We start from the raw sequence: 23,101 nt of genomic DNA on the forward strand, positions 1-23,101 counted from the left end.
ATAGGAGAGAGTGGGGTTGATTGGGGAGATGAGTTTGGGCTAGCATGCTCAAAGCTGTCAGGACTTTTCCACATGGTCAGTGTTTACGATAACGGCAGGGCTAGCTACAACAAGGTGGGGACAATGTTAGCAGGAAAACTTCATTTCCCAATGTTATCCTAAGTAAAAGTTAAAAAATCTCGTTCAGCCTCCCAAACAAACAAACATGTCCGCCCTCCAGGACACCTGTTAGAGTCCCAATTTAAAAGGCGGCCTTCACAAATAAAGGTTACTTTCTTTTACGAGACAAACCAACACTTCATTAAAGCGTCCGTGTGGTTTTTTTCCAGTCCAAAGCTCTTTGTGGTCAACTGCTGATTTTGAGTTCCTTGCGATAACAATCCATAACAATGGAAATTTTTGACATCTGAATGATTTTATCGGTACTACACACTACAACATATCCAGATGTTAATATATGCATTCATCTATTTGGAACTATGCTATATATACCTCTTGTTATGATCTGTCAGATCTTATCATGACTGTGCAAAATTACATCGAAATTCTGAGGCATGAAGCAGTTCAGTGTTCATTGCACCAAAATTTGAAATAGACTAACCAGGTCACATCAGTCAGTGTGCCGTCTGGTCTCGTAATGCAAATCACAGTGATTTTACTTTGTGGCCATAAAGAGGAATACAGACATTGACAGATTTAAGCGAACACGATGGCTGTACTGCAGCTGATTACACTGCAGTATTTCTTACCAAGGCAAAGAAGCCGTATCCCAAAGGTAAGACTTTTGAAGGACAACACTTAGATTACATCATCTCTAAACCCACTTAGTGGTGAGTAAAGGTATATTTTGGTCAGATTCCCTTTGGTCAAAATTGAGCAATCAAACCCATCAGCCAACCGACAATGAGAACTCACAATAGTTACGCTGCCATACTGAACAGACTGTGTGCATGAAGACAGTTGCTCCTCAGTCATCTTTATTGAAGACTTAAATTTTGTTTCTTTCTTTACTGCTTCTTGAGTGGTTGCTTTGCCACTGGGAGACAGCTGTTTCATCATCATCATAAACTCTGAGGTATACTTTCTGATTGTAACATGCAGTGGGTGTATAAACTGAAGCATGAGAACAAGACACCTAATTGGAGTTATAATGACTCCTCTTAGACCAAAGTTTCCCCCAGTTGTTATCCACTCTCACATTCAATATCCAGGAAGGCCAATGCTACAAATTTTGCATTAGCTATATATGGTATAAATAAGTCATACTGTACAGTTAGATAGTGGTCTGATGGGGAGCAGCGTCAGTGTGCAACGTTCATGTCAAGGTGCTTTCCACACAATAACAACAAACAACCAAAACTCTGGCTAGCCAGCCTACCCAATATATTGATCCGGACATTCACTGGTACCTTCATTTATTCCATTAAAATTAAAGATGGCTGTTGGTTTGAAAAGGGCTTTGGAATGAAGTTTATATATAGATACTGTGATGTACGGGTGAAAAAGATTTAATGATAATGTATACAGATTACAGTATGTTGTATTTGGCCTCAAAGCTCATGAGCATGCTCGTGTTCTAACAAAACACTGATAATACTTATTAAATGCTGTTTTCTGATTTGAGTTACTTTAGTGTGTGCTCACCCATCCAAATATTTGATCCTGGAGCATACATTCAGTAAAATGTAACCAAAACTTCTTTTCAAGGATATTTCATCACTGTCCTATTAGGACTCAATACGAATCTTGAAATAATAATGACTAATATCATTGTTGAACAGTATTTTATGCATCCAGTACTAGGTCTGATTGCCTGTGGCTTAAATTATACTTTATATTTATATTTTCCTTTGGTCATCAAAAACATTAAAAGTTTAGGACATATGAGCCATAAAGGCCTCTTGCATTGAACATGTAAACTACAGTTCTGTGATAAGGAGTTGTTTGGTTGTTTCTTTATAAATGGAGTTAGAGCCATGTCTAAACAAGAAAAAATTTACAGATATATATTCTATGGCTCAGATCTCACTATGCTACAAAAAGACTGAGCAGCCCTAATTCACGTTTACAGAATTGCTTCTTCACATTCAGAACCAGCAACGCACACACACACCATCTGAATATCAGGAACAACAGTGAAACTTTATCCAATACATGCAGTGAGTCAACTGTGAAACCTTCAATGCCAAAGATCACACATACACAATATATGATTTCAGTCAGAAATGTATTAAATTAATCACTTTCATTACTAACAAGCACAATTTACAGTCAAAATAGGCTATGGTCCATTAGTGCCTTAGACAAGCAAGTAATTAATACATTAGTCATTTTTAACACAAGGGCAGGATTCTTTAAAAACTGCAGGTCACCTTTAATATCAATAGACATGAGAGATTTAGATGTACAAGAGACTGTGCAGAATGTCCCTCATAATTTAGAGAGGCATGAGGAGAAGTCTGGCATTTATCATTTGCACTACCTCTGAGAGGGCTGTGTACAACTAACATGTCTTAATTTAGAGATATAGACATGTGAGTCTAAAACCTACAAAAGATTTTGTGCATTTTAAACCAGATTAACCTCTCTATTAAAGACAGGGAGTGCATTCAGGTGTATGCAGGTTCACTGCATTCAAGCTATAGTTCAGTGTGAGAGGTATCTCCCACAGCAATTCCTTCAAGCCTTTTGAGTAAAGGGAAACCACAGAGGTCACAAATGGCAATCACAGCACACTTATCCATGTAGCGTAAAAAACAAAACAAAACATCAATATCTTAAATCAGGAAAACACTCTTTTATGGGCCACAGCATAATACCTTGGCAAAACATACTTAAAGGCAGAGCTTTAAATATGCCACCTGTAATATCTGAATCCAATAAATAAAATGCATTGAGGAGAACTGCAGTATAGAAATAGGTTACATCATTGTCATAATTTCATTTAAACTCTGCAAAGTGAGGGGTCTGAAGTACAGAATCCACACAAGGCATCGATTCTTTTCAACACTTCAAAAATCATCTACAGACAAAATGTATGTGTATTAAACAGATACAAGATTTACACAATTGTCAAGAGGTGATCAATGATATTTAAATCAATTGTACATTTTGTAAACTGAATTTTCTTTACTTAGGAAACAAACCACCCCAAACATGTGGGGGGGGACCCATCTCCAAAGAGTCATCCATTTTGTTGCATAATGTCATTTACGCTTGGGCTGGAGTTCTTTTAGCTGACAATTTTTTTTGCGGTCCATCAGAGGGAGGAGCAAAAGTAAGAAGATTATCTTCCAGATATAACTTTAGACAACTGAGGTATCAAATAACCTATTTTTCCCCCATTTTTAGCGGTAAAAAAAAAATTCCTGGAAGAAATGATAGGACACTGCGTTTTCCAGGGAGGCTGGAATGTTGACCACATTTACCCCCTTGTTCCAAATACCACACTGACCCCTCTGCTCACATAGTGAAAGGAGAGGCTACAGGTCATCAGCGCAATACTATATGGGACAGGGCTAGAAGGTAGCTATGCACTGTACTGGACCATGGAGAAATTCTTCATGGCACTGTCCAGTGCCACACCAGCCTCCTGCATTTCGTACCTGTGGGCAATACCAAAAACTAAGATCAGTTCTCTGTGGAAGAATGCTTCTCTTCCAAAATTTGCATCAACAGATGAGTTCACTGTACTCACCAATCAGAGGTGGAGACAGTGTAATAGATCGGCAACTGGGGAGAGCCAGAGAGGCAGGTGGATTCCTCCAGGCCACATGCTCCCATGCTGGAGAAGAGAAGCCAGTCTCCCACACTGAGCTCAGGCAACAGGCAGCGCTCCACCACCTGGTCCAGCTGGTCAAGTGACGGGCCCCAAAGGCTGCTGGGATACACTGTCTGCTCAGTGCAGAGCACATGCTGGAGAAAAGAAATGGTCTCATCAAATCATATACACAGAAATGACAAAAGTAACTTCTTAAACTGATTTTTTTGCTCAAGTTAATGACAAAATAAAAACATGGCAATAACCATACTTTTGAAACTCTGTATACATGAAGAATATGCTATAAAAACATTAACAAAATCCCATTTTACTGTTGCATATTCAACTACAGTATTATTATTTGCAACTCAGCTTATATATCACATTGTCATTTGCTCTCCACAATCACTTCATGTTATTTTGTGATTGTGGAGAACAAATGCATCATGTCTTATCGCGGTCCCAATTTGGCAGGTGATTTTCTTTGTTTGTCACATACTATGGTAGGTATCACATCACATCAGGACAACAGGGTGTTTTAAATAGTATTGCTTGTGTGGAAAAGCCAGATTCAATGTATGCTCTTTAAGGAAACAAGATCAGAACCGTGCCATGAACTCAAATGCTCACAATGCATGACCCCTTTTTCCCCAATACAATATGAGCTGCTATCAGATGCTTGACCCAGCCTTGACGTTTGGGTGGAGGCCGACTAACCTTATGCACTGACGGCGCAGCAAAGGAGTTTCCCATGAGCTTGGGACTGAATGGGCCATAAACACCTTCATTCATGTAGTACAGGAACTCAGTATCCTGACTGTTCTCACCTGTGAATCAGTGAGTGACAGTGTCAAAAATGCAGAATATTATCCACAGAGGTCTCCAGAGTGGAACTTGACCTCTAGTGTTTTAAGTTATTATGCAACAGCTATGTGTTCAATAAATAAACAAATAAATAATACAGACAAATTAAAGATACTCTAGTCAAATGCAACTGGATTTCAGAGAGAAGAGAAGCTATGAGTGAATACAAAAACTTGCCTTGAGCTAGACTGTCCCAGTGGCTGGATAACAACTTTTTGCCAATCACATTGACAGCCAGGCTGAAAGCAGAGGCCACGTAGAAGCTGCCTGGCTGAGCCAAAACTTGGACTCCAGACAGTGGGGGGAAGTAAGCATCGAGCAACGGCCTGACTGCAGATTCAACCTGCATTCACAGCAAATATGAGTGTTTGGGGGAAAAAAGGCTTTAGGCATCAATCATTTTAAAAGCTGAAATAAAAATGAAATAATAAGTAACAAAACTTATAATAATGTTGGTGAGGAATGTGAGGATTTGAGGAACACTTGCACGTTTTTCAGTTAGTGTTTACACTTTCAGGCCAGAAAAAAAGGAAGGCGCATTTTCATTTCACAGACTATCTAAAGATTTCAAACTAAATTTGATGGAAAGCAGTTATGGACCCGAAATTATCACTGAACAGCCATTAACCACTTACCTGTTTCAGCTGAGACTCTGAGCCAGTAAAACCACCACCAATGTCCAGGATGTTCATGTTGAAGCCCAGATCCACCTAAACAGACACAGACAAACACTAAGTTATCCCTAATGCAAAATCTTCCAAGATATAAAAAGGCACTGAGGTTTAAAAAAAATTATCTTGAATTGACATCTTTTAAATGAAAAAGACATTTTCTGAGACAGTACTCACCCCCATGTCAAACACACAACGGGCATCTGACAGGGCATGGGTGTAAGCCTCTTGCAGGTCTTGGCAGGAACTGGGAATATGGAAAGTTACTCCCACCACCTGGACTCCTAACTCCATGGCTTCCTCCAGCAGGTGCCTACAGCTCTTAAGAGAGGAGCCGAAGGCAATGCTGGTCTCTGCCATGTGGGCCTCAGTGGTCAGCTGCAGCAGCAGCCTGGGGGGAAGGGGGAAAAAATAAATTAAGGAAAAAAAAAATAAATAATAAGGAGAAAATACCCTAATCAGCCAGGGCTGAAAACACAAATAGAATATCTGTCATCACAAATATCTTATTTACATTAGCAAAGTCTTCCACAACTGGTCTTAATTTTATGCCCAAAGTAAAAAAGAGCTAATTCATGTCAAAAATTTAACTCCTTGGTCAGTTTCATAGAAAAGAATTAGAATTTAACCCAAAGAAGTCTGCTTAATTTGATCACTTACTTTGCAGTAGGGTATTGACGTGAAATCTTGGACAACTCTGCCTCATTTTCAAACACAAGATGCTGGATGTTGTTCTTGGCAGCGTACTTGATGTGAGCCAGCTGCTTGCAAACACCTGACAGAATTATGTTTTCTGGTGGCACGCCATGCTCCAGCACCAAGTTCATTTCAGCCTAAGGGGAAAGAGGACATAGACACATTAGATAATTTAATGGAGCAAAATCTAAAATCCCCATTAAAATAATAAAAAGGTTTCAAGTGTGTTGGGCAAGATGAAAAGATAACTCATCAGTTGACTAGTAATCCATTGAGTGCTTGTGACGGAATTGCCCCCAAATTTCCAGCACTACCATAAGACTATAAGACAATGAACAGTTGAATAAACAGTGTCAAAGCTGCCTCTATTAGGTTCTGGGAAGTCCATTTACCTTGTTGGTACAAATGAAGCCTAGGCCTAAGGAGGCCAGCACTTGGATGACTGCGGGGCTGCTGTTACACTTGACCGGATAGTAGGGCTGCAGCTCTGGCATGATGCTCTGCCAGTGTGCATGCTGTCGCATCAGGGCACCAAGGTCCCCCACCACAAAGGCACTCTTCTCCACCTGTTAACACAAAAATACACCAAGCACCAGTGTATTTGGGTCAAGGTGAATTTAACATGTTAAATTTCAACAGGAGAAGACCCGTTAAGTATCAAATTAAAGCACCATCATCATCACCGTCATGTATGCTTGTCAATTTCATCTGAAAGCAACTATGAAAGGCTCGCAAGCTGAACTGACCAGAGCCTGCTCATAGATGTGTCCATCAATGACATCTTCTAGGGTCACTCCTCCCTCCAGGAGTTCAATTATGTAGCTGGGTTTGTCAGCAAGTCCTTTCATCTTAACCGTATTCCGTTGAGCCGACAATCATAAAGAACAGATAGACAAGTCAAGGGGTCACGACTGAGCCAATGGGGTCCTGCCGGTATGCAACAAACTGAAAAAAAAAAAAAAGGGGGGGGGGGGGGTAAAAAAAAGACCATGACAATTAATATTTTAATAAGAAATAAAATTACATTTTGCTTCCAAATGTCTTTCTATGCAAAAACCAACATTTAACATATGAATGAAGTTTCTTTGAATGTAAAACAAGACTTGTTGTGTACATTATATATTACAAATATGTATAACAGTTTCTTTGCTTTATTGGTCTCAAAAATGACAAAAAACATTCTTACATAAGTATAATTAGTTAATGCTTAAACGTCAGTTCCTCATTGAGCTTTAAACCCAATACAAACCTTTGTTTACTCCCACAGGGATTTGTATGTCAAAATCTAGTGAGGACACAATGATCCTGGACTTTGCTACAGGTGTATATGCAAAAGCAAGCGTGTGTGTGTGTATAGAGAGACACTGGGTCACTCACATGGACAAGTCAGGAGATGGACCTGTCCCACTATCAGCTAGGATCCCAAGGTGGCTCAGCGTTGAAGTCAAAGTGCTCCCGGTAAAGAGCTGCCCCTAGGCCCTCCGGGTAGCGCTCATACACCTGTACAGAGACAGGGGAGCCCTGAGGGGCAAACACACATCATATGAGATCTCACACACAGGAATAACAATGTAAAATGAAGACATTAACAACGTGCTTAACACCGGGGGGACACACACATGAAATGCACTGCCTTTAGCGACAGTCGGTGATCTGTACTAAAGGTTAAAGAGTCTAACATTATGCGTTAAAGACTGCAACTCTTTAACTTGTTTCCACAGCAGTTTCACTTCCAACAGCATAAACAGTGTGTTACGCAAGTCTCGCACCGGTTTAGGTACCATGCCCGTCTTTAAACTCAACAAATAACCAACATCTCATTAGTGACTCATCGTCAATACTCCAGCTGTCTGTTTTCAGTCACCCAAAGTTCACATCATGCGGTAACTGCCTACATACAACACGCGCATGCGCAGCAGTGGTGCAAGTAGTGTAACAACTTGACAAAAGAGATACTATTAATGTGATGCGTCACCACAACAAAACACAAACCCGTTATGGTAACACACAGGTGGTGTTAGCGGCTGTATTAAACACTAATAACTGCGGCTGCCCGGGACTCAGGAAACACCGTCATGAGGAAAGGCGGCGCTGAGAGATTTAGGCTAACGAGAGCGGCGCTAACGTTGAGCTGGCTGCCGACTGTCCGTCGACCTGAGACGCCTGTTAGCTGTATTGTGTTAAAAATCCCCAGGCAGACCTCCACAGTGAGCAAGTAAAGGCTAGACCGAGGTACTCAGATGGCCAAACGTTTCTAGTATGAGCTGGAAATCCAGCCTTAATACAACTCCAAAAAGCCAGAATTCAATGACTCGGTCTGTCATGTGTGGCAAGAAGGCAGAAAGAGCAGCCCGCCATGTTAAATCCGCCTGCCCAATCCAAGGAAGTCAAGTATCCCGCTGTACTTACGTGAGATAACGGCCAGAATGTTTTGGAAAATCGTCTTCTCTTTTTCGGCGGAATTTTTAAAGAGTGGTGGGGACAACGATACAAGAAAGAAAGAGGGCTATTTTTGCCATATGTTTAGATGAGGAACGAGCGTCGGTCGGTCGGTCAGCGTCTCGTCTATCGGCTGGTGGGCGGAGAACTACCGGAGCCGAGCAGGGGAAGTGCAAAAGGTAATGAACGGCCCGGGGGCGGGGCCTGGCGTTCAGATCCACCAATCCACTTTGTGTATTTTTGAGCTCATCCCAAATATGTATTTCCGAGGAGCCGTAGAAGCCCCGGTAGATGTGTGATGTTTACGGTCGTTACATAACCATAAACTTTCCATAGATGGACACTGGTTCAAGTCCATCGGCCCTGCAGCCTGCTGCTCTTGTTTTTATGGAACATGCTATTATTCCACCTGTTATCGTTTATGTTTTGAAGAAAACACACATTTCAACATTGATCTACATTTTCAATATTATTTCCCACGCACTTTTCTGTCAAAGAAAGTACTTCTTTAATGGATTTTCAAAGTTATTTGAACAATAATCTTTTGTAAACATGAAGGTGTGGCCATGGGATATGCCTGTTTTGTGAAGTTAGTTTAGCTCAGGCAAATTTTAGCTTGAGGAAGTTATCCTATATATGAGTGTATGTTCAATAATAGCTTAAATCCTATTGTAAAAAATTATGTAAGTAAAAAGTTTTCATAGCATATTGTCTGTATTACCTTAACATACACGTGAGTGCTGAAATTAAAATGCATAGATTTTACACACTAGGAAAAGACTAAATATGAGGAAAGTATCAACATGACAAATAATCACTAGCCCCAACAACTTGTTAGGCATTTGCAGATGCCTAGACGATTTTCATATTGATTTTCATCTTTAAATTCAATAAATAAAAGGACAATATTTAGATGCTTTTTGGAGTCTTGAAGACACTAAAGGTTCATAAGCACAAAAATTTAACACACTCACAGGCAACAAAAACCAGAAGTATGCCGTTTTTCGGTTTTTGACACTTTCCTACTTGTTTTAATGGAATGTGAGGGATTATTAAGATGATTAAAATTCAAGCGCTTATTGAATATTTTGTTGATTAGACCCTAAGCCCTTGTCACACTCACTCCCAACCTTATTTTAACTCTGATGATTTAATGTTTTATGCAATCTAGTTTGAACTGAAGTTCATTTAGCAAAATGTATTTCATCAGCCATGATAGTCAGGAGTTTGGTACAAAAAATCACCCTGCAGCCGCCTCAGTCGTATGACTTGTGTTTCTGAGATTCTGGCACAACATGCTGCATGGGTTTCATTTATGTCTCTGTTTATTTTTTGTCCTATTGCTTTTATCTTGTTTTTTTCTGTCCCTCCAAAGGACACAGTGTGCATAATATAGCAATGCCTAGAAAACACCAGACTATTAACTAAAACTACAACAACAACAAGAGACCCCGTGAAAGAAATCTGACACTACATTTTGAAGTATCTCAGCTGGATGGCCTCATTTTCTCTGGCCAGAGAGTAAGAGACTGGTTGAAACTTAAATATATGGATTCACTCTTCACAGTCATGCTGATGGCCCTAAAGCCCTGAAACTGCCGGAATAGCTTAATCAGATTGGGCTGAGCATTTCTAATTTTCACATACCAGTTTCTAAATATCTTTTGGACATTCAATTGAGTCTATATTAGTAAACATTGCACAATATAGGACATAAAATAATGTCCTTAACAGAACCATAAATCATAGACGAATGACAACAAACTCAAAGTGTTCATAAAATCCAGTGATCCAGAGATTTTCAGAGACATGATTGCAATATTTTCTGTTTAAAATAAAAGTATTTTGGATTGTAATTTTATTTATGTGACTTGGTGAAAAATTTTGTTAATTCTTCTAAGCGGGTCTCATGTTGTTTTCATTTTTAATCAGATATGCAACAATGTAAAGTACAAAGTAATAAAGTAATGAAGTAAAGTATATGCCTCAACGTTCTCACCGAAGTCCATGACCGCAGGAGCAAATCGGATTTAGTGCTGCAGTTCCGCTGACTTTAGGTGAATGTTTTCACTGTCTTTAGCAAGGAAGCCCAATTTGTACCCAGAGGGAACAGATGTAAATGCTTAACAGCATAAATAATCTCTTCCCACTATACCAACACACCCACAAATCTAAATTTAAAACATTCTCCAAACCATGAAGGTTTCAATAAGACAACTCGTCACAGTGTAAATAATACTAGAGTGGCTAAACAGAGTCACTCCAGCCAATATTTGTATTTTAATTAGAAAGAAACATCACAAATGACATTTTTGGAGGGGATAAGGGAACGGTGTGTGATGTGAAAACACATATTGTTGATTAATATTTTCAATAAGTCTGCTCACTGTATTAAGCATTTTGCTTCATTTAAAAAGGCAAAAGCGTATGTTACTAATAACTTTAACATTGGTGTTGTACCCCAGTTATAATGATGCTATCAAAGACATTATCATTACAATTTATAACATTATTTACTTTTGTAAAAATGTGCTAAGTGAAAAAGGAAAAGGTCTATTCTTTATAAAACTAATTTAAGGGATCCTTGTTTGTGTATGTTTTGTTAACACGAGAAATTAATATCAGATTGACAATATAATCATTAATAATTATATAATAATTCATTATTAATATTACACAAAATTCTATTATTATGAATGATACGATAGTGACTTTTAAAAATACGAGAAAGAGTTGAATATCTTTTAAAGCAGCTGTTGACATTTCGTGTGACCCGCAGTTCTTGTGAAGTGATGCAGTAATGACATCTCACCAGAGGAGGTCAGTACTGAGAGGCACTGACCGAGCTGTCAAAACAAACACATGCTGCCTTCAAGCGCTGTCAAAAATAACAAGCTTCTTAACAATTGCAGCAAATGAAGGAAATCAAACAGCAGATACTAAAACGTGAAAAAACTATATAACTCAGATAGGTTAGGTCTAAAAATATCATCAAATAATAAAATCATTGCAAATCCCCTCATAGGGAATTCAAAATATACTCAGCTGTCTATAAAGATAATAAAACGACGGCAGCATAACAAGGATTTACCGTTAATCATCAATAATAACAATTACAGTAGCGTTTCAAGTATCAACCTGTTCAGTAATTTGCATATTTTAATAATTTACTTTTAACTTAGGATAATAACTTATAATTAACTTGACTTTTAGCAAACTCATCTTGTCCATAGTGTATAGTCATTCTATTTTCCAATCTATATATCGATAGATAGATCGATGTGACGGATACGGAAGCTCAGAGGAAATGGGTCACGTGAAGGCAGCACAACGCGCAAGCAGCCTTCGCGCAGGCGCACTACTTCGACCTGGGTCAGCTGACTGTGAGTGAGATGCTGTGTTGAAGGACCTCCAAGCCGAAAACCCGCTGTTATCTGCGACATGTATGGGAAGCTACGATTACTGGACTGATTGACCGTGCAGACCAAACACCGAGGACGATTAACACACCGGTGAGTATGAAAACACACCGAATAACGATGTCGTCACAGCGTAAGACTGCAGTGCAAACAAGCCCATGTCAGCAGCAGGCAGCGCTGGATTTAACCGTGAATATACTCGGGTTGTTTTGCTGTCTGACGTTATGCCAATTAGAAGTTGATCTACAAATCCGACCCGATGATCATGTGATGTTGTCAGGGTTTGTTTGTTTTTTCCTTTAACAAAGAGAATGATCCGTGTTCAGCATTTCTCCTATAAAATAGGGACCAGTCACATGACAGTCAATCAGCAGAGACTGGGTCATGTCTGTCTCTGCTGTCCTCTCCTGTTGAAATCAGAGGAAGTTCATGAATCTGATACAAAATAGAACTATAAAGAGGAAGGAATGACTTTGCGATGTGACTCTGATTCACGTAGTTACAATCATATTTTAGGTTTTGGTGGAAGACTCCTTAAATGGCACCGCAACTCCCAACTACAAGTAACAGTCACACTTTAAATATTTTAGTTGAGAAAAAGAGCAAAAATGTTATGTGTCTTTTATAAACGAGTGACCAAGTTTCCGAGTTTTATGTAACCAACTGTGATCAGTGATCACCTGTTAGCCTATATGTTCTTGGACTATTTATTATTAGCTGATTGAAATAGAGTCAAGACCTGCTATTTACTATATACCTGCTTGAAAGAGTCAATAGTAACTTAAATTGTGATTTGAGTGTTTTGGGACATAAAGTGCAATATTTCCCCTTCAGTTATTGTGAAGTTCAAGTGTTAATAGAAAATACGAAAGTGTAGAGTATAAACACAAGCTGCACCGGGCTAAATGGTAGCCTTGATTCATATGACTACTTCCTCATCACAACACAACGGCAGTCCTTGACACAGCAGAGATTCATTACCAGCTTTACTCTGAACTCTGTTGGCAGTGACTTCATTACATCAGAAGCCTGGTCAACAAACTTGCTCCCAGCAGCCATGGCAGAATTCTGGTTGATCTCTGCCCCGGGGGAAAAGACGTGTCAGCAGACCTGGGACAAGATGATGTTGGCCACCTCACGCACCAACAACCTCTCTACCAACAACAAGTTCAACATCCCTGACCTGAAGGTGAGACACAGCCGTCACCTGTAGCCACAGCCACGGCAGAGGATGGCGAAATGATCACGATGAAACATTTTGTTCTAACTTTTCACTCTATTTCTATCAGGTTGGAACATTAGATGTCTTAGTGGGTCTGTCAGATGAGCTGGCTAAACTAGACACTTTTGTGGAGAGGTAAAGTTTCTATTTTTCAAGATCTATTTGCACATTTTGTTGTTGTTGTTGAAATAGCTTCTAAACTGTAAAATGGGATTTGTATCTCACATTTGAGTAAGGTCTTGAATGTTTCACTTATTTTATTTCTGATCCCTTATTTCGGTGTCAAACCCTTCTCCTCATCCCATGTTGTGTTTCAGTGTGGTGAAGAAGGTTGCCCAGTACATGGCTGATGTTCTGGAGGACAGCCGAGACAAAGTCCAGGAGAATCTGCTGGCTAATGGAGGTAATCACCATCAACATCCTAATACTGACACAGACACGTTGTTGATCTTTTTGATAAGACTATGAAGCACAAAGTCGTTGTGGCTGGCACTGATTATGCATGCAGCTATACAATCACAATAGCATCCAATGATAATCTAAGCGGACCTGATAAATCATAATGGCTTTATCTTTGTTTGTTTTGTTTTTTTTTAACTCTATACAGTTGACCTGGTCACCTATATCACCAGATTTCAGTGGGACATGGCCAAGTACCCGATCAAACAGTCACTGAAAAACCTCTCAGAGATCATCTCAAAGGCATGTTAGATCATCTGTTACCAAGTGGCACCAAACACTGTAATATCTGTATAAATCTAATATAAATTAAAGCTTCACTTTTTGAATTAAGTTACCAAGAAAGAGCTTTTATTTGCAATTCTATTTTTTTTTATTCCGCTGTACACTGTAAGCCATAACATTATGACCCCTGACAGGTGAATAACATTGATTATCTTGTTACAATGTCACCTGTCACATGAGGTCTAGTGGAATCCAGGGCCCTGATAAGTGTAGTTCTATATCACTTACAGACATCTGATTTTGCTCAACATAGATTCTCAAATGTTCAAAGAACTAACCTCCTTTTCCTCGCACTTTTCTAGCAAGCAACTCAGATAGACAATGACCTCAAGGCAAGAGCTTCAGCCTACAACAACCTGAAGGGAAATCTGCAGAACCTGGAGAGAAAGAATGCGTGAGTCCCAATGAACAACACTTGCTATTCATCTCCTCAGTGATTGTCTCAGTAATTGTTGAATTTCCCTTGGGATAAATCAAGTATCTATCTATCTCTCTATGTAATTGGGCTGTAGTGTTGTTGTGTCTCTAAGGAAAATCAGATTGAAATTGTTTGTTTAATCTGTTCTGCGCAGCTACAGTTTGTGTTGTGTACAGTTGTGTATCTAGCAGAATTACTTTGGGAGAATGTCATTTCACAAGTCGGATATTGTAATATGTTGTCCTTTAGGGGCAGCTTGTTGACCAGGAGTCTGGCTGACATAGTGAAGAAAGAGGACTTTGTACTGGACTCGGAGTACCTGATTACAATGCTGGTCGTTGTTCCAAAGTAAGTACACAATCACAGTATCTCTGAATCCAATATGAAGACCAATTTATATCTTTAAGAAAGTTTTTTTTTTCTCATTCAGTTTGGTTAAAATATTATTTGGTTCAAAAGCACATTGGGCCATTAAAAGTGTGGAATGTGTTCAATGGGGAAGGAAAATTCTAATTCTAGCTGGAAATTGTCAAATTGCATTCATACATTTGAAAATGAAACCAAAAATGACATCTGTTTTCTTCATGAAAAACAGATTTGGCATTAGCCTTTACAATTCTTGTTTTAATGTAAAAATGCATAGCTGTTATCTGTCCTTTTTACTTTCACCAGAACGGGCTACACTGACTGGCAGAAGACATACGAAACACTGGCAGAAATGGTTGTTCCACGCTCCACTAAGTAAGAAGAATAATAGTTATCATGTTTTGAAAGATCAGCCATAGAAAAGAGACAGTAGGCTCATCCTGGTGGTTGACTCGGATTAAAAGTGGATCCATTTCATGGTTGACCTGCTCAAACCAATTGACTCCCATTAGAATAGAAAATATTATGTGGTTTACCTGTTGAAAGAAATTGACCTTTTGCCAACATGCCCTGATGATTTGAGACAATGTTCAGACTTCTGGATGGATGTGGTATCCTAGCAACCTTCATTTCCAGAGCAGATATGCAGCAGTTTCTGCAGATGTGGCCTGGAAACTTCCCATGATATACAAGAAAAAATATGAGCGGTACAGAGAGGAGACTTTTTCTGTTTCTGTTTTCCTGTGATCCCCCCCCAAGTTCTACTTTGACTATTTATGAACAGCTGGCAATCGTTCATAGATTATGTTTATTGCAAAAAGCTACGTTTTTAATAATTCACTGTGTCTGGATAATTGACTTGGTGCTGAATTAAAAACAGATGTTGATTGTGTCTATCAGTGAATTTGCTTGTTTCTTTATAGCTTTTTTTTCATATTATACTGAGTATTTTATAAATGACGACATTACTTATAATTATTAACATAACATAACATAACATGATGGCACTTGTAGCCAGGTAGGATACATACGAGCTTTGTTGTACAAGTCATCCAGGACAATCACTGTTAGGTGTAGTCAAGGCAGATAATGAGAAGAGTATGAGATTGGTAATACAGCCCTTTAATTTCATGTTGACCTGTCATCTTGTGTCCTTTCCTGCAGGCTGCTATTTGAAGACAATGACAGTGGGCTGTTCAGTGTTACTCTCTTCAGGAAGGCTGTTGATGACTTCAAACACAAGGCCAGGGAAAATAAGTAAATGATTCAGTTTCACTTGAGGATGTGACATGTTCAAAAAGTTAAGGAGTAGATTGTATTTTTGAATAAAAATTACATTTTGAATACAGGATTTCATTTGACATCGAGTATGTTCAGCTTGAAACAATTTGACAGATATTTGTTGTTTAGTCAATGATTTTTTTTTTTATTATCAGTGGTTTTGTAAGTGTTTGTTTATCCTGCAGCAAATAAACCACAGACTAACAGTATTAATGATAGGTCATGGCTGAAGCAGGGTATCTGTCTTTAAAACAGTACTGCGTTGTTATGGTCCAAAAAAATACATGTTAAGTGCATTTTTTTCCAGCACTTGACAGGCTCTCCAATTAGCCCAATAGTCTCTTTGTGTGTGCCTATGTATGTGTCAGCATGTTTTATGTAGCCTATTTTCAGGCATGTGCTTGAATGTGTGTGTGTGTGTGGTCCTTCCTGTCAGCGTGATTACTAACAGCTAATTGCCAGCTCTCTGCTGTGTCCTGACCCAGGTTTACAGTGCGTGACTTCCAGTACAATGAGGAGGAGATGAAGGCGGATAAAGAAGAGATGACACGTCTGTCCACTGACAAAAAGAAACAGTTTGTATGTCCGCTGTTTTTTTTTTTTTTTTGTTTGTTTTTTTTTTTTGATGTGTGTTTTTTCTAAACCAATGATGGGAAGGATAAATGACAGGTTTTGACTTGATATTGTTGCTAAGAACCCCAGGGTCCATAGATATCCAGAACAATTATAATTTCACCAGTGAGTTCAACAAAATTGTCATTTACTTTACCGATAAATTAATTTTGGGTTAATAATGAGAAACTGGTGCATCAGTTTTGAAAATGATAACCAGTGTCAGCAAAAGACAGGCAATTTAAGATGATTAAAATGCTGTTGCTGTACTTCGCTGATCTTCCAGGGGCCTTTGGTACGGTGGCTGAAAGTCAATTTCAGTGAAGCTTTCATCGCGTGGATTCACATAAAAGCTCTGCGTGTGTTTGTTGAGTCAGTCCTGAGGTGAGAGAGTAGCAAGTTTATGGTTCCTCTCTTTCAACTATCTGCCCTATTAATGTAAGATTAGTTTTAGGGTGCATTGACAGACCTCCCATGTTTCATAGATATGGGCTGCCAGTCAACTTCCAGGCCATGCTGCTCCAGCCCAACAAGAAGAACATGAAGAAGCTCAGGGAGGTGCTGTATGACCTGTACAAACATCTGGACAGCAGTGCTGCGATCATTGATGTGAGTCACAGAGTGGAAATCTGATTATGATGATTATCAGGAACACCATCCTGATCTGTGAATTTGTAGTGACTGGCATCTGGTCATTGTTTCAGGATGAAGGGACTGAAAGTAAAGGATTTATTCTTTGTATTTGTTGCTATCGATATACTAAACTGCTCTGATATTATAGTCTTGGTGCGTTGGAGCTACAGTGGAGTTCCTTTTATCCTTTATTTCTGCATTTGGATGATTTGGTGTTAATTGTCTCTCCTTTGTGCTCTCAGGCTTCTATGGATATCCCAGGTCTGAATTTGAGCCAGCAGGAATACTATCCCTATGTTTACTACAAGATCGACTGCAACCTGCTGGACTTCAAAGTCTAGATGCACTGCCATCATCATCATCATTGTCATTTGCTGTAGTATTCTGATGTAATACAGTCACATCCGCAGGCTGTTTTCTCACCTTCTCATGGTCTTTTTTTCTCTTTATGTTCCTGGGATATTCCTGGCTCTAAGCAAAATAAGTTGTTAGAAGGTAGAGAACTGATTGGTGACTAAAAGAAGATCAGACAGATAAACTGGTCTCCATTCATAACCTCTAAGTCTAATATACTGCACTTGAATATGGGCTATAATCTATTTTATTTGCTCTTTGTTTGGTTTACTGTAACAGTGAACAGATTCACCAAACAGTTGACATTCCCTCTGTAAGGATCTGTAAAATACTGCATTTGTATTGTCAGTTTTTCCCAGTCATCCTACTTTATGTAAAGGAATGCAAAGAGTTGAAATGTGGGGGGAAATGATGAGATAACTGTATGTTCAATATTATATTTATTTAAAAACCCTAAAGTCGGTGAAATGTGTTTTGTTTGTTCAGTTTTTGAAGGTGATGTGTTTTTAGCTCAAGTAAATGAGCGAAACAGTAAATGTTTTACATGTTTACATGTAGATGTTAACCACTGTTTCCTTCTCTCCCACTATAATCCTGTGAAATACTGAAACTGGTCATTTTACAGTATAAAGAAGCAATATGTTTGCTGCTCTTATGCTCCTTACATTTCTGTATATTAAGCATTTTAACAATAATTATGAGAAGTCTGTGCAAATACTGTCTTGTCAGTATAACTAAAAATTGAACCACATATTTAAAATAAATGTTAAAATAAATACTATATGTGAAATATATTACTTTCGTTTTCGTGTTTATATTTTGCAAAATGTAAACATAATACACATCTGCATGACAATTTTAGATATTTTAATTGTTTTAATCTATAGCAGATTATCAAAATGTATTATTGGAAAAACCCACATGCTGTGTCCTCTTTCATCTGAGGACTTTTGACAGTCTGTATATATATATATATGTGTATATACTACTCTTATTTTTACATATATAAAACTTGCTGTTACGATTTATTGAGGCTCCACATGCTAAAACATGATGATGATGATGAGGTGATGGTGATGATGATGATGATGGTAGTGGTGGTGATGATGATGATGATGATGATGATGATGGTGATGATGGTGATGATGATGATGATGATGATGATGATGGTGGTGGTGGTGGTGATGATGATGATGGTGGTGGTGATGATGATGATGATGATGATGATGGTGATGATGATGATGATGATGGTGGTGGTGGTGATGATGATGATGATGATGATGATGGTGATGATGATGATGATGATGGTGATGATGATGATGATGGTGGTGGTGGTGGTGGTGATGATGATGGTGGTGGTGGTGATGATGATGATGATGATGATGATGATGATGATGGTGGTGGTGGTGGTGGTGATGATGATGATGATGATGATGATGATGATGATGATGATGATGATGATGGTGGTGGTGGTGGTGATGATGATGATGGTGGTGGTAGTGGTGGTGGTTGTGATGGGATTATGCTGACAGAGGATGGACTTCATGTCTCTCACAGCCAATCAGCGGACACCCCACCTCTCTCTCTCTCTCTCTCTCTCTCTCTGGATGACGCAGATCTCTGTGGTGTGTGTTGATGCTGCTCAGCTGTTGTCTGTGGAGAGTAGTACCAACCAGCAGTAGCTCCACTAGCAGATCCGACCGACGATGGAGAAAACACGGGCAGAGCTGCAGTAGCTGCGGCTGCGGGGAGAGCAGCCGGCCCTGATCGGTCTGTGTCCGCCTTCAGCTCCACCTGCCCTGGATGATTTTCCCGATGGGTTGTGGAGGGAGTCGGGCGGACGCAATCATCGAGCCGAGGTATCATGAAAGCTGGACCAGGGAGACGGAATCGACGTGGCTCACCAACACGGACGTAGAGACCCCCCTATCAGGAGCAAACAGTAAGGCCCTCTGTGTTTACCACAGGCCGGAGAACACCCTGTTTCTCTACAGGTCCCTATCAGCCTACAACCAAACAATGCTGCCTGAAATGCAAAGCTAAGTCGACCTTAACTATCACACAAAGCACTTTTGTTTTGTCTTGACTATTGTTTTATTGTGGATGTGGTTGCATTTCAAGAGGTAACCTACTAAAAGTCCGTAACTGTTCTGTACCAAGGTAAAGCTCTGGAGGCCAATCAGAGAGAGAAGAGGATGGTGAATGCAGGCACCCAGTGTGGGAAGCAGGCCCTCACCACCACCATCACCACCAATACGGCTGGTTCCAACCATCAGAGGAGACCCAGACGCTCCCTGACGGATGTAGGTATCACCAGCAGTAAGTGCTGGAGTGTCTGACTGCCAAACATGCTCAAACAGCCCCTGCCTTAGCAGCATGACGTACTCTGGTTTTTCTGTCAGGCTTCCCTGTAGCATCACAATCAACTTTAAAAGGAACCTGACGCCAGATGTCAGAGGCTTTTAATATATTTACACAGAATGCACTCAGTGAACAACGTACGCAAAGGAAGAAAAGCAAACAAATCATGGAGACTAGGACTACACAACACCCTTCCTGTAGCTGTAGATATCACTGCGCACTGCAGAGATGGTACAGGCAGTGCAGGAGGTCACGACAGTACAAAAGTGCTGGAACGACTGCTATGGAGGCATAAAAATCTGATCAGAAATAAGGACCTATAAAGCCTATAATACCTTTACCTATACTATACCTATAATACATATTATAATACCTATAATAGTAAAACGGACATATTTGAGCTTCCGTCTGATAGTGAGATAAACAAAGAATTTGATGAGATGCTTAGATTCATAAAAGGGTGTTATCTGCTATTGTCCAACACTACAGGCAAAGTGAATTTGGTATGATTTTATGCACACTCTGTCTGATCTAATAATATCATGTTTGAGTGTCTCATCAAAGGTTGATTTGGCCACTTGTCTGCGTTAAGTACAAATATTGAGAGCAATAGTGTTTTAATATTTAATATTCTTATGTAAGAACAACAACTAAATGACATTTGCTTCCAGCCATCTTATGTTTGATTGATCTTAAGATCTAAGTGCTCAAAAGAAATGTCTTTGAACATGAATGTAGAATAAAGAAATAGTTTTGTGTTTGCAGAAATCATGAGTTTTAACTTTAATGCACAGGAAATAGAGTCAGATATTAGATTCAGACTTGGGTTTGTCTGTTATGAACATTTCTCACTCTTTACAAAACTCATGTAACAATTCAAAAAGATCTGAAAATGTGTTTTTGTGATGTGTTAAAGTATTTTTCAGTATCTCGGATACTGAGACTTTGTACTATGCTTAATCTATTTAACCTTCCACCTATGGGCAGTGTGCCAGCGACAGGTCTCAGTTGGTCATTTTCGCCCACTTGCTCTCTGTCCATTATGGTGACATTTAAATGATGTGACCTTCAAAATCTTACATCTTTCCATAGCAAACCACCCGTGACTCCAAAAGAAGGGCATCGAAGGAGGCCAACTCTTTGTCCAAAGATGGGCAGTCTGTCAATATCAACAGTAGTGGAGATGCCGAACCTGAAAATGTGTGTGACGAAAGATGAAGAAAGGCTGAGACTGTGAAGAGGAAGATTGCCAGAGCTGTAAGCGCTTCACCAGAAGATGGGAAGGTTGATTTATACAAGTGTGTGGAGGATGTTTGCCAGTGACTTAGCAGGATGTTGATCGCAGAAGCTTACACTATAAGCTCCAGCATTTGTCTCCATCCAAAGATCTTGGGTTGCTGCTTCTTTGTTGTTGCCTTTGCAAATGCATGTGTGAAGCAGAGAGTGGTTAAGAAACATTGTTCACACCCTCAACCATGCTTTTCTCCCACTGTCCTACAGTGCAGGTCAGGGAATGTGCCACTGTATTAAGCCAATTTTAAGAAACCGGCCGTACCATATGCACATGATAATCACAGTCTGCACATCAAATGTTTTGTGTGGGGCCTTCCTAAAGAATTTGCTTCAGTTCTTTGTGCGAGTATACCCTTATGTTGTGAATGAAAAACAATTGTGTGGAAACCAATGATGATGCTGTTTAACCTCAGTAAGTGCTCTGAATGTTTTTCATTTGGAGGAACCTGAAGTGCTGATTTATAACTGTGATTTGGAGGTTTGAGGCTTGAAGGCTGAAGACTTTTCAGCCGTCAAAAGATAAAGAAACAAATACACCCGCATGTGCCTACAACTTATTTAGATTTGAACTGCTGTTGTTTTTTTCCACCTCTCTTGGATCTTCTTTTTGAACTGTTTTAAAGTTTTGTTTGTTTTCTAACCTTAGTGTATTGTAACGATGTATCACTTGTGTGGCTTATGCTGATCTGCATGCATAAATCAATCACGAATTGGCTCAGCATTGCTGTCGGGCTAAATGAAATCCAAACTGAAATGTTTGAAGTAAAACATTTTGCATTGGTACTATTTAAATATTTTATCAGGATATGATTCAGAGTCAGCAGATGGCGCTAATGGCCAACTCGGGTTTAATTTAACAGAGGATATTGAGTCTGGAGATTAAATTAATCAAACTTCTTGATAATTTTTTGTGAGCAAATTCTAATTCCTGTTTACAACTTGTTGGTTATAATCACACCGAGGTGATAATGATGAAATGTGAACATGCACCTCAACTACTTATGGAACATTTATTATTTACACTCTGGATTTGCCACATTTTTTCTTCTTTGTATTAAAATTGTTGTCAGCTTCTTAAGTTGTGAAACCTACAAAAGTGGATGTGTGTAGTTTTTTCTCATTTGCTCCAGGCAAAGGTTCCAGCAGAGTGAAAAGAACCTAAATCCATAGACCAATACATTGACGATTATTGGACCTATTTCTATTTATCTTAAAGTAAAAAAAAAAAATGTAGATATACAATTACAATAAATCACAGGTTTGTGGCATTAAATTTACTTGCTTACTTATTATAATTAAAGTTCAGAAGAGAAAATGCATAAAATCTATTATTTTAACAAAAAAATGGTACACAAATAGACATAATATTTCCATTAAATAAAATATGTAAACAGCACAGATAGGCGAGAACTCTGCTAAAGAAAATGTGTGCAGCTATGTGAAGGAAAGGATGTGTACTGTTATTCTTCTGCTGTCTGCTCAGTGTTGTGCTTTCTGAGCCTAAAACTAATTCTGCAAAACCACACAGTAATTGAAGATACGACTGGAATTCATATTTTACAGCAGTATAAGGAGCAGACTGTGATAATAAAGCAGAAATAGAACAATTTCAATAAAATAAACAGAACAAACAAACAAATAAATAAATAATTAAGAGATTACCCAAAACAAAAACTGAAATGTCTTGTGTAGATGGCGGAATTGTTAAAAGGATACTTATGAAAAAATAAATATAGAAATTAAACAAAAGGTTGAAGAACTAAGAAGCGTAAAATAGAATTGCTCATATATACAAACATTGAGCATCGCGGGTTCATCCAAATTCTCATGAATGTAAAGTCTTCCTTTAACGGACTTTAATGGGCCGAGCCGCACACCTGGTGGCGGTAGCTCCTCCATGACAGTTTCCTCTTCCTGTGGACGCTGATGACGTAGCACCTTAATCAGTGGACAATGAGAGCACGCGGA

General features: G+C 39.1%; 3 protein-coding genes across 3 annotated transcripts; 2 read left to right on the plus strand and 1 right to left on the minus strand.

Annotated features, from left to right (window-relative positions):
- Nucleotides 1–2,208: 2,208 nt before the first annotated feature.
- azin1b (antizyme inhibitor 1b) lies at nt 2,209–8,570 on the minus strand. The gene is made up of 11 exons (XM_029513802.1): nt 8,401–8,570; nt 7,369–7,512; nt 6,738–6,936; nt 6,384–6,557; nt 5,956–6,128; nt 5,473–5,686; nt 5,260–5,334; nt 4,802–4,967; nt 4,478–4,587; nt 3,698–3,915; nt 2,209–3,605 (listed from the first exon to the last, which is right to left on the minus strand). The coding sequence occupies exons 3-11, from the start codon at nt 6,837–6,839 to the stop codon at nt 3,530–3,532; spliced, it is 1,308 nt and encodes a 435-aa protein (XP_029369662.1). The 5' UTR covers nt 6,840–6,936; nt 7,369–7,512; nt 8,401–8,570; the 3' UTR covers nt 2,209–3,529.
- A 3,236-nt stretch (nt 8,571–11,806) lies between these two features.
- atp6v1c1b (ATPase H+ transporting V1 subunit C1b) lies at nt 11,807–18,245 on the plus strand. Its single transcript, XM_029514249.1, has 13 exons — nt 11,807–11,942; nt 12,858–13,038; nt 13,139–13,206; nt 13,389–13,474; nt 13,679–13,773; nt 14,118–14,209; nt 14,483–14,581; nt 14,906–14,974; nt 15,764–15,856; nt 16,366–16,459; nt 16,779–16,876; nt 16,978–17,101; nt 17,368–18,245. The coding sequence occupies exons 2-13, from the start codon at nt 12,907–12,909 to the stop codon at nt 17,464–17,466; spliced, it is 1,149 nt and encodes a 382-aa protein (XP_029370109.1). The 5' UTR covers nt 11,807–11,942; nt 12,858–12,906; the 3' UTR covers nt 17,467–18,245.
- Nucleotides 18,246–19,271: 1,026 nt separating this feature from the next.
- On the plus strand, nt 19,272–21,138 carry LOC115051424 (brain and acute leukemia cytoplasmic protein). The gene is made up of 3 exons (XM_029514817.1): nt 19,272–19,421; nt 19,640–19,782; nt 20,933–21,138. Exons 1-3 carry the CDS (start codon nt 19,283–19,285, stop codon nt 21,056–21,058), a joined length of 408 nt encoding a protein of 135 aa, XP_029370677.1. The 5' UTR covers nt 19,272–19,282; the 3' UTR covers nt 21,059–21,138.
- The last annotated feature ends 1,963 nt before the right edge of the window (nt 21,139–23,101 follow it).

The sequence above is a fragment of the Echeneis naucrates genome, chromosome 11 (assembly GCF_900963305.1).
Source record: "Echeneis naucrates chromosome 11, fEcheNa1.1, whole genome shotgun sequence".
Lineage (NCBI taxonomy): Eukaryota > Metazoa > Chordata > Actinopteri > Carangiformes > Echeneidae > Echeneis > Echeneis naucrates.